At 35.1% G+C, this 12092-nt stretch overlaps 1 protein-coding gene across 6 annotated transcripts in view; it reads right to left on the reverse strand.

Moving 5' to 3' along the window:
• LOC130666941 (phosphatidylinositol 3-kinase regulatory subunit alpha) overlaps positions 1-12092 on the reverse strand; it is a 73904-nt gene that overhangs the window by 41020 nt on the left and 20792 nt on the right. For 4 of the 6 annotated variants that reach the window (XM_057468284.1, XM_057468283.1, XM_057468282.1 and 1 more), the window contains one exon: positions 218-327. In XM_057468284.1, coding sequence (XP_057324267.1) covers positions 218-327 — 110 coding nt within the window. Of the gene's footprint in view, positions 1-217; positions 4787-12092 lie in introns of those variants that run through there. The other 2 variants (XM_057468279.1, XM_057468280.1) reach the window with 2 other exon arrangements.

Here is a 12092-nt window from a genome sequence, read left to right on the forward strand (position 1 = left end):
ACCCTTGCGATTAATGTCGATGAGTAAAAAATAATAAAATGAAGTAAACGTAATTAAGGCGTAGTATTTAGAAGATTTACGTTCTTCATAAGATAATCCGAATCTTATTTAAAGAGTAATGACAATAAAGATAACAATGAAAGCATATATGTATAAGTATAGAATGTAAACATGTAATGTGGGTATGTAATTAAATAAAATAAAATAAAAAACTCACCTTTTCTTTATCGTAAACTTGTCCCGGCAATGCATGACCCTTTGGGATCCACTGGCACAAATGCTGACCGCTGAACTCCCTGCAGACAATGTGGAAACAGGCGTGACACTCTATAGGACAAATAGATCCACACATACAACAACAAAGACTTGAAAATTTATTATTATCAATAACATTATTGTGTCGATGATGTGTATTATTTATTTTTATTTGTTTATTATTAACATTATTGTTATCAACAACCCCATTATTATTTCTTGTGCTAGTGATGATACCGTTTATACTTTTTGAATTAACAATATTGTTGGCCCGGGTTAACAACTGCTGTTCATCACGATTATTAAAATTATCTTTGACCTTGAGAACCTGACCAGAATCAACAACAGGGACCTCGATGAGCCTGTCGACCTTGTCGACGTTAGTTTGTTGCTCATTGTTGGGATTTGTTGCGCGTAGGACAACCGCGGCGGTCCCAGCAGCACTACACCAGCACATGTGCCGGTGAAAAGAAAGAGGTCGTGCGCATGATACATGCTGGTGCTTAAGCTGTAGCTGTAGCTGGACACTGTTGCTGTTACTACCGTTACACTCAACATTAACCTCACCGTCGACGTAGTCAACCGAGTTTACCGCCGATGACGACGAACACTCGGATGAATTTGAACGCGAATTAACGTCGCTAAATTTCATCAATTGGATATCAGTAAGTGATTTGTTGCTATTGTTGTTGTTTTGTAATAAACTGTGGGCTGTAAGGGCATTGAAGAAGACCGTATCGAGTAGCTTGTCCGGAAGACGTGGCTTGCCATTACTTTGATGGCTGATAGAGGAGGAAGTGAGGAGGAGAGCTGATGAGGAATTGGTGATGGTGTTGCTGGTGATACTGGTACTGGTGGTAGCAGTAGTAGTAATAGTAGTAGTCGTAGCTGAGACGGTATTGGTGTTGGTATTGGTATCGGTATTGACGGTGGTGTTGGTGTTGTTTGCGGATAAGATGGGAGAACCAGAGTCGCAGCTGCCGGCTGTCGTGTTGCTCATTTGCGTTTGACTCGTTGAGCGACGATGGACGCCTGTGGCGCCGCCCCACGACCTCGATGAACGTTGCTCCAAGTCACCGTTTCCATGCGGCTGTAGCGGCTGGTCCGGGTGCTGTTGCGCATTGAAGGACGTTAACGATTGGCCGGTCTCGTTGCCGGGTGACGAGGCGCATGGCGAGTTTTCGCACGTGCTCGCTGATGAAGATATTGAATTCTTAATTGAATTATGATAATCCGGTGTTCCTGTTACATCCAAGGAGGTAGAGTAAGCGCTAGAACTATTTGTTTGCCAATTATTGTTGTAATTATTGTTATTATTATTGTTATTGAGATTGTTGGTGGTATTGAAATTAAAACGTGACTGGCTGTGCTCGGACTGTAGTCCAATAACTACACCGGTCACTATATTATTGGATGGGTTATTGCTCGTGGCGGCACTCGTTGTCACGAGATTTGGTACCACCGAGGACATCGGCCCGCTGGTGGTTGCTGAGGTGACAACAACACCGTTGTTGGTGGTACCACTTGACGAGGAGGAACCTTTGCGCAGCATATAATTATCTGCATCAACTTCTAGAATCCTCGACATTCCCGGTGGTGTTTTAACTTTTGAATCGTTTTGATGCTGCTGTTCATCTTTTTTAGGTGAATTACCGTGCTGGTGGTCTTTAATCTCCGATGATGATATTAATGACCTATTTGAAGAAGAATTGTGATCCTCGACAATAACTGAATCGGATTCAGCTGAACGCCGATAAAGATCTTGTCGTATTCTTCCGATTAAAACTAATGACTGCACTTGGGCAGTTGTAGGCGAATTCGCCGTCTGCTTCATCACTAACCAAGACAATATAACTGATCATTAGATATTATATTAAACTATAATATATACATACATTTATATACATATATATTAAGTTTTGCAACGATCAACGCTACGTTGGCCACCTCCAAATAAATCTTGAGCTTCACTTAAACAATTCAGCTCCATTGTCATTGCGTTATCACTATTATTTTTTTATTATTTATATTACTTATATATATATTTATATATTAATATATTTTTTTTTTATTTTTATTTGGCGTTCGGTGAATTCTATCACGTATACAGGCATCCACCAGAAGGCAACTCAATAGACAACCTCCAAGACACACGTCGACACTCAATCAAATCACTTTCAACGTTAAAAAATTCCAAACTTTTTACAATCTTCTCGATGATGAGAAAAAAATTAATCGTTCTTCTTCTTTCTCTCTCGGTTTTATTTCCTTTTTTATTGATGATACTGTTATTATTATTATGATCACTTGTGTCGACTTTATTCGGCGCAAAAGAGTTTCTCTGTCCGCTATTCTTCCTTCTCGATTGCTATTAACATTAACGAGAGAGACTGTTGAGTGTGTGTCCTTGCGTAAATTCAGTTTTTTAAAAATATTATTTTTTTATCATCATCATCATCGTCATTATTATTATTATTTTCAGACTCATGCTTCTTCCCACAACGCGACCAATGTAAACGCGAGTTTCACGAAGCTGAACGAAACCGGTTTTTAAAAGGCGGGTACATACTATTCTTCGGCGCAGTATTCCATAGAGGTTGCCGAGGAACGGTCTCGATCAAGATGATATGCCAAAGGAATCTCTTCGTTCATACCACGAGGTACCAAAGGATTCAGCCTTCGAGAGGTGCAACCGTCACTCCCTTAATCCAACTTAGCCGTCAATTTTCTTGCCAAAATAAAAATTTATAAAAATAAATAAACAAAAAAAAAGTAAAAAAAAAAAAAAAAACTAAAAATCAGCAGCTTGGACACCTCTCAGTTAAAATATATTTATCTCCGCGATGGAGATACGTCTGTTAGACGAGGCCTCACATCGACTATGAATCGTTGGATCTTTTGCTGTTGACTATCGTCCTAATCTTGTGTTCCACGCGGAAACCCAATGATTTTAACGGCCTCGTAGTCTCGAAGGTCATTGCTGTAAGCCCACTGTAGCCTGGCCTTTATCCCACTCCAAACTCTTTATATATAACCACTAGCCATACATCCAAATATATATACATCCATATATAATTTTTTTATATTTTTCTTTCTTCCTATTCTTTTTTTCCCTCCTCACCGTTAGCTATTCGCTGTCTTTATTTTTTTTATCCACCAACTAAAATTCACAGGCGAGCCTTTATGTCGCAATAGCTCCCGGCGAAAAAGTATCGTCCAACACAACTCACTAGACAAAGATAGCGAATGTGAAAGAGTTTTAAAAAATAAAATAAAAAATAAAACTGCTACAAGTTCGCCAACTCGGCTCTCAAGCACTGCCCGGTGATCGTTAAGACGATTGAGAGTACGTTTATTTTTTTTTTCTCTTCACTCTTCTCTTACTTATTTTTAAATATTTTTTTTACGCCAGATTGCAACTGGACTTGGAAAGATTCGCCGACACAATGTCACTTAGTCAAGATTTTTATTTTTTTAAATTTATTTAAACACGGACTTTGTTCATTTTAATTTTTCACTCCAATTAATCAATCCATCATCTATAAATTTACTTTTTTAATCAATTACTTGTCGGTCATCGGTCTTCAATAAATAAAATTAATAATTTAAAATTACCATACATACAAAAGTTAATTGTTTAAATAAATTATAAAGTGTTTTTTGGTTGGCACCCCAAGTGGAGCAAACTAGTGGAAAGATCCCGTGAGTTATCAGCCGATCGTGATATCAGCCAACAAACAACCGGTCGGTAAGACAGTAGATACGGACAGTAGAGTCAGACACCCAGAGCCAGAACACTGCGAAAATTCACTGTAATACAGTAAATATATATATATATATTTATACACCAATGCAATACCGACTTACATCAACTCACTACGTGCAACTGTACACATTATAATACACGGTCAGACCCGGCCGTATCTACTAGCACTGACATACGTCGACTTTTTCTACTTCACTAGACACTTACTACTTTTATTTACTACTTTATTTATAAAGTCAGCCGCACATTGTCTCCATGTTTAATAAATATTATCGTCTATTTAAAACATGTACATACTATTTAAATATGTAACATAAATTCATATATTCATGTATATAATTAACCAGTCAGTACCGAGTTTTAAATCGGCAGTTGCACTTAATCCACCGAATGAAATTGTCTTAAAAATTTTCCATCATGCGTAAATATATATGTACATATATATTTACGTATACTAAAGAAATGAAAGTTAAAATACTAGTATATCACCTTCTTCTTTATCACTGGCGCATCCGCGAAACTTTTTTTAAAACCCGGCCAAAAAATATGTAAGCAAAAAAACTAACCGTGAAATTTATGAATATAATTTTTAAAAAAAAGTAACTGCACTTTAGTCATTTAATGCACCTGACATCCGTGAACACACGAACCTGAAGCACGTTTGTCTCCAACACTTTTCCTCTCATTCACAGCCGCTCTTGCCGGTTATACTTCTTAACTCAATATACATTGTACATATGTATGTATATATATTTAAATATAAATATATGTGTAAAAATAAAAAAAATAATATTTAAACGCTTACACTGACTGTCAACCGTGTTTTATATCAAACATTAATCTTCTCTTCTCTAATTTGTAAGCAACTCGTCACAATAGTATGTGAGTTGATGCCTACTCGTAGCCGTTTAATTCTGAGATCAGCCTGCCGGTCTCTTGTCCTTTATCCTGTGTTATCTCTTTCCCTTTTTTACTATTATCATTATCGTTATTTCACATGATAAAATATTACTATTAGTCGATCAAAGCCAACCAGTAACTTTAAACTTTAAATATCGCAATAATTAAACTACTAGTTTTTATAAAAAATGAATCGACTATTTAACTAATAACCCGATCGAGACAAAATGTCTATACATACGTGTCTCCGAAATCCAAGAGCATCGACTTAACAATAAAATATACATATACTTATGTACATATATATGTGTATGTATAATCCGGCAAACTCTTGTTCTTAAAACCCGTTGTACCCGTCGTCGAATATCGTTTGTAGCGAACACGGTGACGGCGATCCGTGTCGTGATGTCGACCGACGAGGACTGGCTGTCTCCTGTCTCACAAATGCTGCTGGTTCCCACTGCCGTCGTCTTCGGTCCTCTTGGTTGGTTGTTCGCTCGGTTGTTCCTTCGTACGAGTCGCCCTCGCTGCGCCGGATTTCCCTGGCCCCGCTTCTCAATGTGCGACCGCTACATTCCCTTCTCTCGCTCTTACTCCCGTCTTTCCCCACTTTATTTCAGCTCACTCTCTCACTCACACACTAAACTACCTAGTGTAGCCGGCTTGGATGGTTGGTTCAGTTTAATTTTCCCATCTCACTCCGATCCACGTACTTTGGATCAGTTCTTCTCTCTCTTTTGGTCTCTGTCTCTTTTCATCATCAGTTTCTCTGTCTCTGTCGGTTTTTATTCTTTAGTAATAATCTATCTCTGTCTGATAATCTCCGTAGCCAGTCTCTCAATCGCCCTTGCTTTGGCTGTACACTCGAATCCACTTTTCTCAATATATATAATGACAATATTTAATTAGTTTTTTTTAATTACTTGTAACATGTAGTTTTTAAAACAGAAAGGGTTCGTGTGCTACTGTGCGATTGTATAACAGTCAAATGAGTCGGCTTACAGCTGACCGGCCGGTCCACGGTGTTCAGTTAATAGCCATAGTTTGTGCTGTAACTTCTCTCCCCAAAACCGCGAGCGTTTCTACCCAAGTTACACACTAACACACTCGTGAAAATATACATCCATACATATAAAACACACATGCACACACATGTCGATTGATTTCGCGAGTGTTCGGTTAAACTCGTGGCCTTTTGTCAGGCAGCGCTGTACGATTAAACTCTCGGAACCCCGTTCTCATTTCGCCAGCACGAGTTGTAATACCGAGAGAAAAGATTTTTATTACTTTTAGGAAATTTCCATCCCCTAGTTTATTCTCAGCTTGTACTCACACGGGATTTACTTTTTTTTTTTTTGTAGTACTACTTTTCTTATTTTTTCGGCCCTTAATTTTGTATAGATGCGGTACAGTAGTTTCATTGAGGAAATGGTATAGAGAAAAATAAAATAAAAATATATATATAAAAAAGAGAGGATGTCATTGTTGAACGGGAAGTCAAATAGCGAGTCGGAATAACGATTTGTACAAACTTCTGAGCATCCTGACAAATGATAAATTTTACTTTTTTTTTTCTTTTATTTATTTATTAAGTATCAGTCTCATCGATTAATCGAAAAAAAATTTATTTTATTTATGAGTATTAATGCAGCAGACCGACAAATTTAAAATCATTAATTAATCGAGTAAATAATTAATAAAATTAAATTTTTAAAAAATTTAAAAATTAATAAGTGCATTTTAAAAAAAATTTTTTTTTTAATTATTTACTCTATTTATTTATAATTATAAATTTGTCTGATGTCTGGTACATTCAAACACTATATTTATTATTGTAATAATTAATAACAATAATAATTACAATTATAGTTTTAATGAAATCGAAAATTATAAATCATTAAAGTGCATTTGACAATAAATCTGTCACTCAAATAATCTATGTTACATAGGCATTATCATCATCTCGTTTCCGCTCCGATTATAAATGCCAAACCTCACATTACGACTATGAACACACGCACACATGAGCATACCCTGTGTATACTATAGCACACACATATTGTTCTCTCAAGCAATATGTGGCGATTTACTTATACATGTATATAAAAATCCACACACATGTAAAAATGTATACGTAAGTATGTAACACTCAAAAGAATATAATAGAAACAGGCTGATACGGGAGTATGAAAGTGAAAAGCAACTTTCTGGAGGGTCATGGTTGAAGATGTGAAACAGGAGCCGATTTCACGATTATCAAACGAGCTATTTGTAATGTAATGCAGCGCAATATAATATAAAATATGCCTAAATAAAAAAACCAACACGTGCATCCCAGCATAAAAAATTATTAAGCCAAGGTTATATTAATGTCAGATAAAGTCTCATTACTTTGCAGATCTCTGATAAAGAATAGTACAATATAATTGGATCTAAAAATAACAATAATAATAACAATAATAAAAATTTAAGAAACGATCTAGTAATCGATGTAAGTCTCGATAAATTAATAAATCAGATGTAGCCGTAAAATAATAAGACAATAGACAATAATAGATTTTATTTAAGTGCTGCGGATAAAATGAATCATCAATTAGACGAAGGAACAAAAAATTTTTAGTCAGTTATGGATATATATTATATGGAAGTACAGTGTGACACTCGGTAACACAGGGGAATTGAGAATTGAATCGATTTAAGCATATTTTTTTCGGAGCCAAACAGCTAAGCTACCCCTGGTAGTTAAGTAGTTACGGACCTGGTTCGGTCGAACAGGGCTCGGACGTTTCCGGCCATACACTCGACCTCCTTCCTTAAAAACCGAGTGTTCACGATTACCAAGCGAACATATCCGAACTACAACGAGTACCATGTATACTTTTATATTGTAGATATCTATAGATATGGATATACCTATTCATATGTGTGTATATATGTATGTTTGTGTGTGTACGTGTGCGCATGTGTGTGTGTGTGTGTGTGTTGCCTGATGAAACTAAGGGGATTCGCGCATGTGCGACATGAACCAGCATGAGGAGAGACACGACCCGCTGCTGGTGGTTTTTCGCTCGATTGCCGACCCGGTCGCCACTCGGTCGATCTGCACGAATGTCGAGTCTCATCAAGCCTGTACGCACTCACGTGCAAAATAAAAGAGAATTTGAAGAATACGAATAATACAAAAAAATAATAATAATAATAATAATAATAATAAAACGAGAGAATTTGGAAGGCTTTACTATATATTATATATACATATACATAAATGTGCCGGGGATCTGTTATGGATGGAGATCGAACCCTGACCGAACGTTATGTATGAGTTATTAAAAAAAAAAAAGACATTTTTGGCATGAAATATCACTAAAACTGACACACGGAGCTATTGTAAAAATTCAAGCTCGTATAGCTGAAATAGAATTGGGATATTGCAAAATTTATAAATGGGTTTAAATATCGAGGAAAAATGGCTGTGATTAATGACTCGATGATATATATGTATACACGGATATAGGAATAACGAAAATAATGGTCTAAGAGAGAAAGGGGAGAATTAACATTTGTGGTAAAAATAAAAAATGATAAAACAAGAGACAAGTTATCTTTTTCTCGCTTTAGTTGGCAGACGAGTCTAAACATCTTCCGTTAATCGCGACGATTTACTACATCGAACCGCGGGTCTTTCAGTACGCCCGTAAATTATAAATTTCTACGCACCGAGTGCTGCACTGATGAGTCCACGGTACTACACTCTAGTAGTAACAGCACCAGTATATAGCAGGAATACTCTACTAGCTACCGGTTGGCTATTTACCGTGAGTAGAAATTCACAGGAGCATATCGCGTATATATGGAGCAGCATTTTGATGAGTGAAATCTACCCCAAAAATATATCAACGTTCCGCGGTTGTAGTGAGAGAAAGAGAGAAAGATTTACACCATTTACTTGCATGACCTCTACATACATATGCACCGACATCTCGGGACTTATACATATATTTTATTGGATGAAATAAATATATCCTCTTTCTCTTTTGGCCGTTCATGTGTACGGCGTGCATATCCCCGGGAATAGGTGAGGTGAGTTCGCGGAAACGCACCCGGGGCTAATTTCTATGGAGACGAGCCCGGCGAGACATCAGAATGAAACTGGTCTTTCTCTCACTCCAACTTTACAACATCTCTCTTATTCACTCACTCACTCACTCGATCTTTTCTCATTCTCCCCTTTCTCTCACTCTCTTATTCTCTCACTCGTTCACTTGCTCATTCGTTCATTCGCTCACTCACTCTCGCAGTTTCTCGCCTTTCGCGCTCTCGTTCGTCGCTCGATCGATACTTTACTTGGACGAGAGAAGAACGTGAGCCTCCGTGGCTCAACTCACTCGTGTGCATTCTCCTCCACACCCACCGCCACCCCCTCCTACTCCTCCTCTGCCTCCTCTATCCACTGAAAACGATTTCGATCCGTCGATCGTACCGTTTGTACAGTCACTCAGCTCGTCCTATCGTTACATTACATTCAACATATACATATATATATATATATATATATATATATATATACATTTACACATATGTATATGTACATACATATATATTCATGCAAACATACCTACACACAACAATGCACAATTGTACACTAAAACTCTCGTATCGTTTGGTTCAGTTAAGTTTTAACTTTTAAATTCGATTCGCGACCATCTGACAACAATGCTCTGTCCACTACGATATGGATATGGGGACTTATGTAATCGCGCGTACCATCCAGCTATAAAGAATTCATGGCGACCACGGATTTTTGAAACTGAAATTCCCTGATTTTCCCAGATATTCCAGTCAAATAATTAAAAAATTCTCTGACCATATGTAGTTAATACACCGATACCTGCTATTTATTGCTAAATTACAAATAAATTGCTTAGTATACTGTAAAAAATTCGCGGAGTAAATCCGGAGTGAATGCGGAGCGGATGGCTGTTTATTTATTTAATCGAAGGGGAGTTTAATTTAATGAAACTTCGGGTCGGAGCGAAATCCAATCCTAAAATCATGGTGACCACAAATTTTTGAAAATGAAATTCTATAACTTTTCCGGGTATTCCAGTAAAATAATTAAAAAATTCCCTGACCAGATGTAGGAATATTAAATCATTGGAAATATTTATTTAATTCAAAATAAAATAGTCTAAGTCAGTTCAATAAATAATCAATCATTGTCATTAAATGAAACTTTATTTTATTATTTGTCAATGTTCATAGATTTTTTTATTTATTAAATGAATAATTTTTATTTTTTATTTTCAATCTGTGTTTTTATATAACTTACTCTATAATTAAATATAAATAAATTTTTCATTTTCACTAGAATAAATTTCATAAATAAGAACGTTTTATAGAATATTAATAAAATATTAATCAAGTACGCGAATAATAAATACAGTGAAACTTATTAATTCAATACTTGTGTATACTTTTAATGTTTTTGGTTTTTTAACTTGTCAATATGCATGTTAACAGCTTGAAGATCCTGACGATTGGTTTTTACTAAGACTTTTTTTATCTAACAGTCTTTTAAATTCTAACTGCTTCATTTTTCCGCTATTGGAATCAATTTCTACTAATTTTTTTCAAGACGGTATTATAATCGCATTCGCGCCGCGCCACTTTTTGAACAGTTTTGATAGAAAAAAAAATTTATCGGATTTTTTCAGTCAAAAAAAAAAAAGTAAAAATTTTTCCAGCTTTGTGACGAAATTCCCTGACTTTTTCCTGATTTTTCCAGTATATTTATAATTCCGACATTTCCAGGTTTGCGGAAATGCGGCCACCATGACAATAATTCTGATTTTTTTTAATTACTTTTTGTCTACTTAGAAATGCATAATTTTTTTTTTAATTTGGTACAGACAGGAAAAAAAGACAATGGGGTTTATTAAATAGGAAGAGAGGTCACTATACCCAAGTGCAGTCGAGTATAATTCCCGTCAAACAGCCATAGGCGATAATCAGAGGCACAATCGAGAAAAAAAGTACGAGGAAGAATTATTGTTTAGCTTCTATATTTTAAAAATTTATATTTGCATGTAAACAAATATATGCATACATAAATGCGAATAGATGTTCAGTGAGAATTCGCAATCGACCGCGTTACGTGATGGGATACGACAGTTTAACAGCTACTAAAATTCGCCAAACGCATGCGCCACCCGCAGATATGAACTTTGTAAAATGCATGATTTACAATCGAAGTGTATTGCAGATACGCTCCGATATATATCTACAATACACGATACTAAATTCCATAGAATGACAACTTTATCTAAATTATTTCGTTTTATTTCATTATATTTTATTTTAATAATTACTTAAAGTTTTGAATATGTAAAATGATTTAATTGGTGATTGAATAATGAAAGTGTTAAATTGTTTGAATATTAAACAAACTTGTATAATCTGATAAGCGATTTATAAGCCATCGGACAGACGAGTTTACTACTGTACTAATTTGTTACACATGAGTAGTTGTATATTTTTAAAAATATAATTAGATAATCGGATATATATTTAGCTCGAGTCTTGTATGCTTGATTAAAATTAATTATTTTTTATTATTTAAAACACGATGTTTTTTATTAAAAAATTACATTTTATAAAAATGTCATAGATATTAATAGCGTTTGCTAACAGTATTATGCTGAATAGTTATATAACATTTCATTACTTAATATTTATATGAGTAATCATGATAATAATTTATAAATGATGAAAGTCATGAGCCAATGAAAGTTTTAGATTTTTATGACTAAATTATTTTCTTGAGTCGTTAATTTTTATTATCGCGACTTAATGTAATCAACAATAATTAATTTTTTTTTTTTTTTTTTTTTCAATTTAAAAAAACCGACAAGCGTAAAAAAATTACCGATTGAGATCAAAATACAATTATTTTTATTGTTTGCCGATAAGTAAAAAAACGAGAACCAGAGAATGAAATCTTTTGTACATTAATATCTTATTCAATAAAAGAAATAAAAAAGTGGAGATAAATTTTTTTGCTACGTTGATAAAAAAAATATCCAATCGATCTTATAATGACAATTTTATAAACGTTAATCAGTAGGAAGTACATTACAAGTTCATCCTTGAATAAAAATTATTCATTGCTGTC

Source organism: Microplitis mediator, chromosome 4, assembly GCF_029852145.1.
Source record: "Microplitis mediator isolate UGA2020A chromosome 4, iyMicMedi2.1, whole genome shotgun sequence".
Taxonomy (NCBI): Eukaryota; Metazoa; Arthropoda; class Insecta; order Hymenoptera; family Braconidae; genus Microplitis; species Microplitis mediator.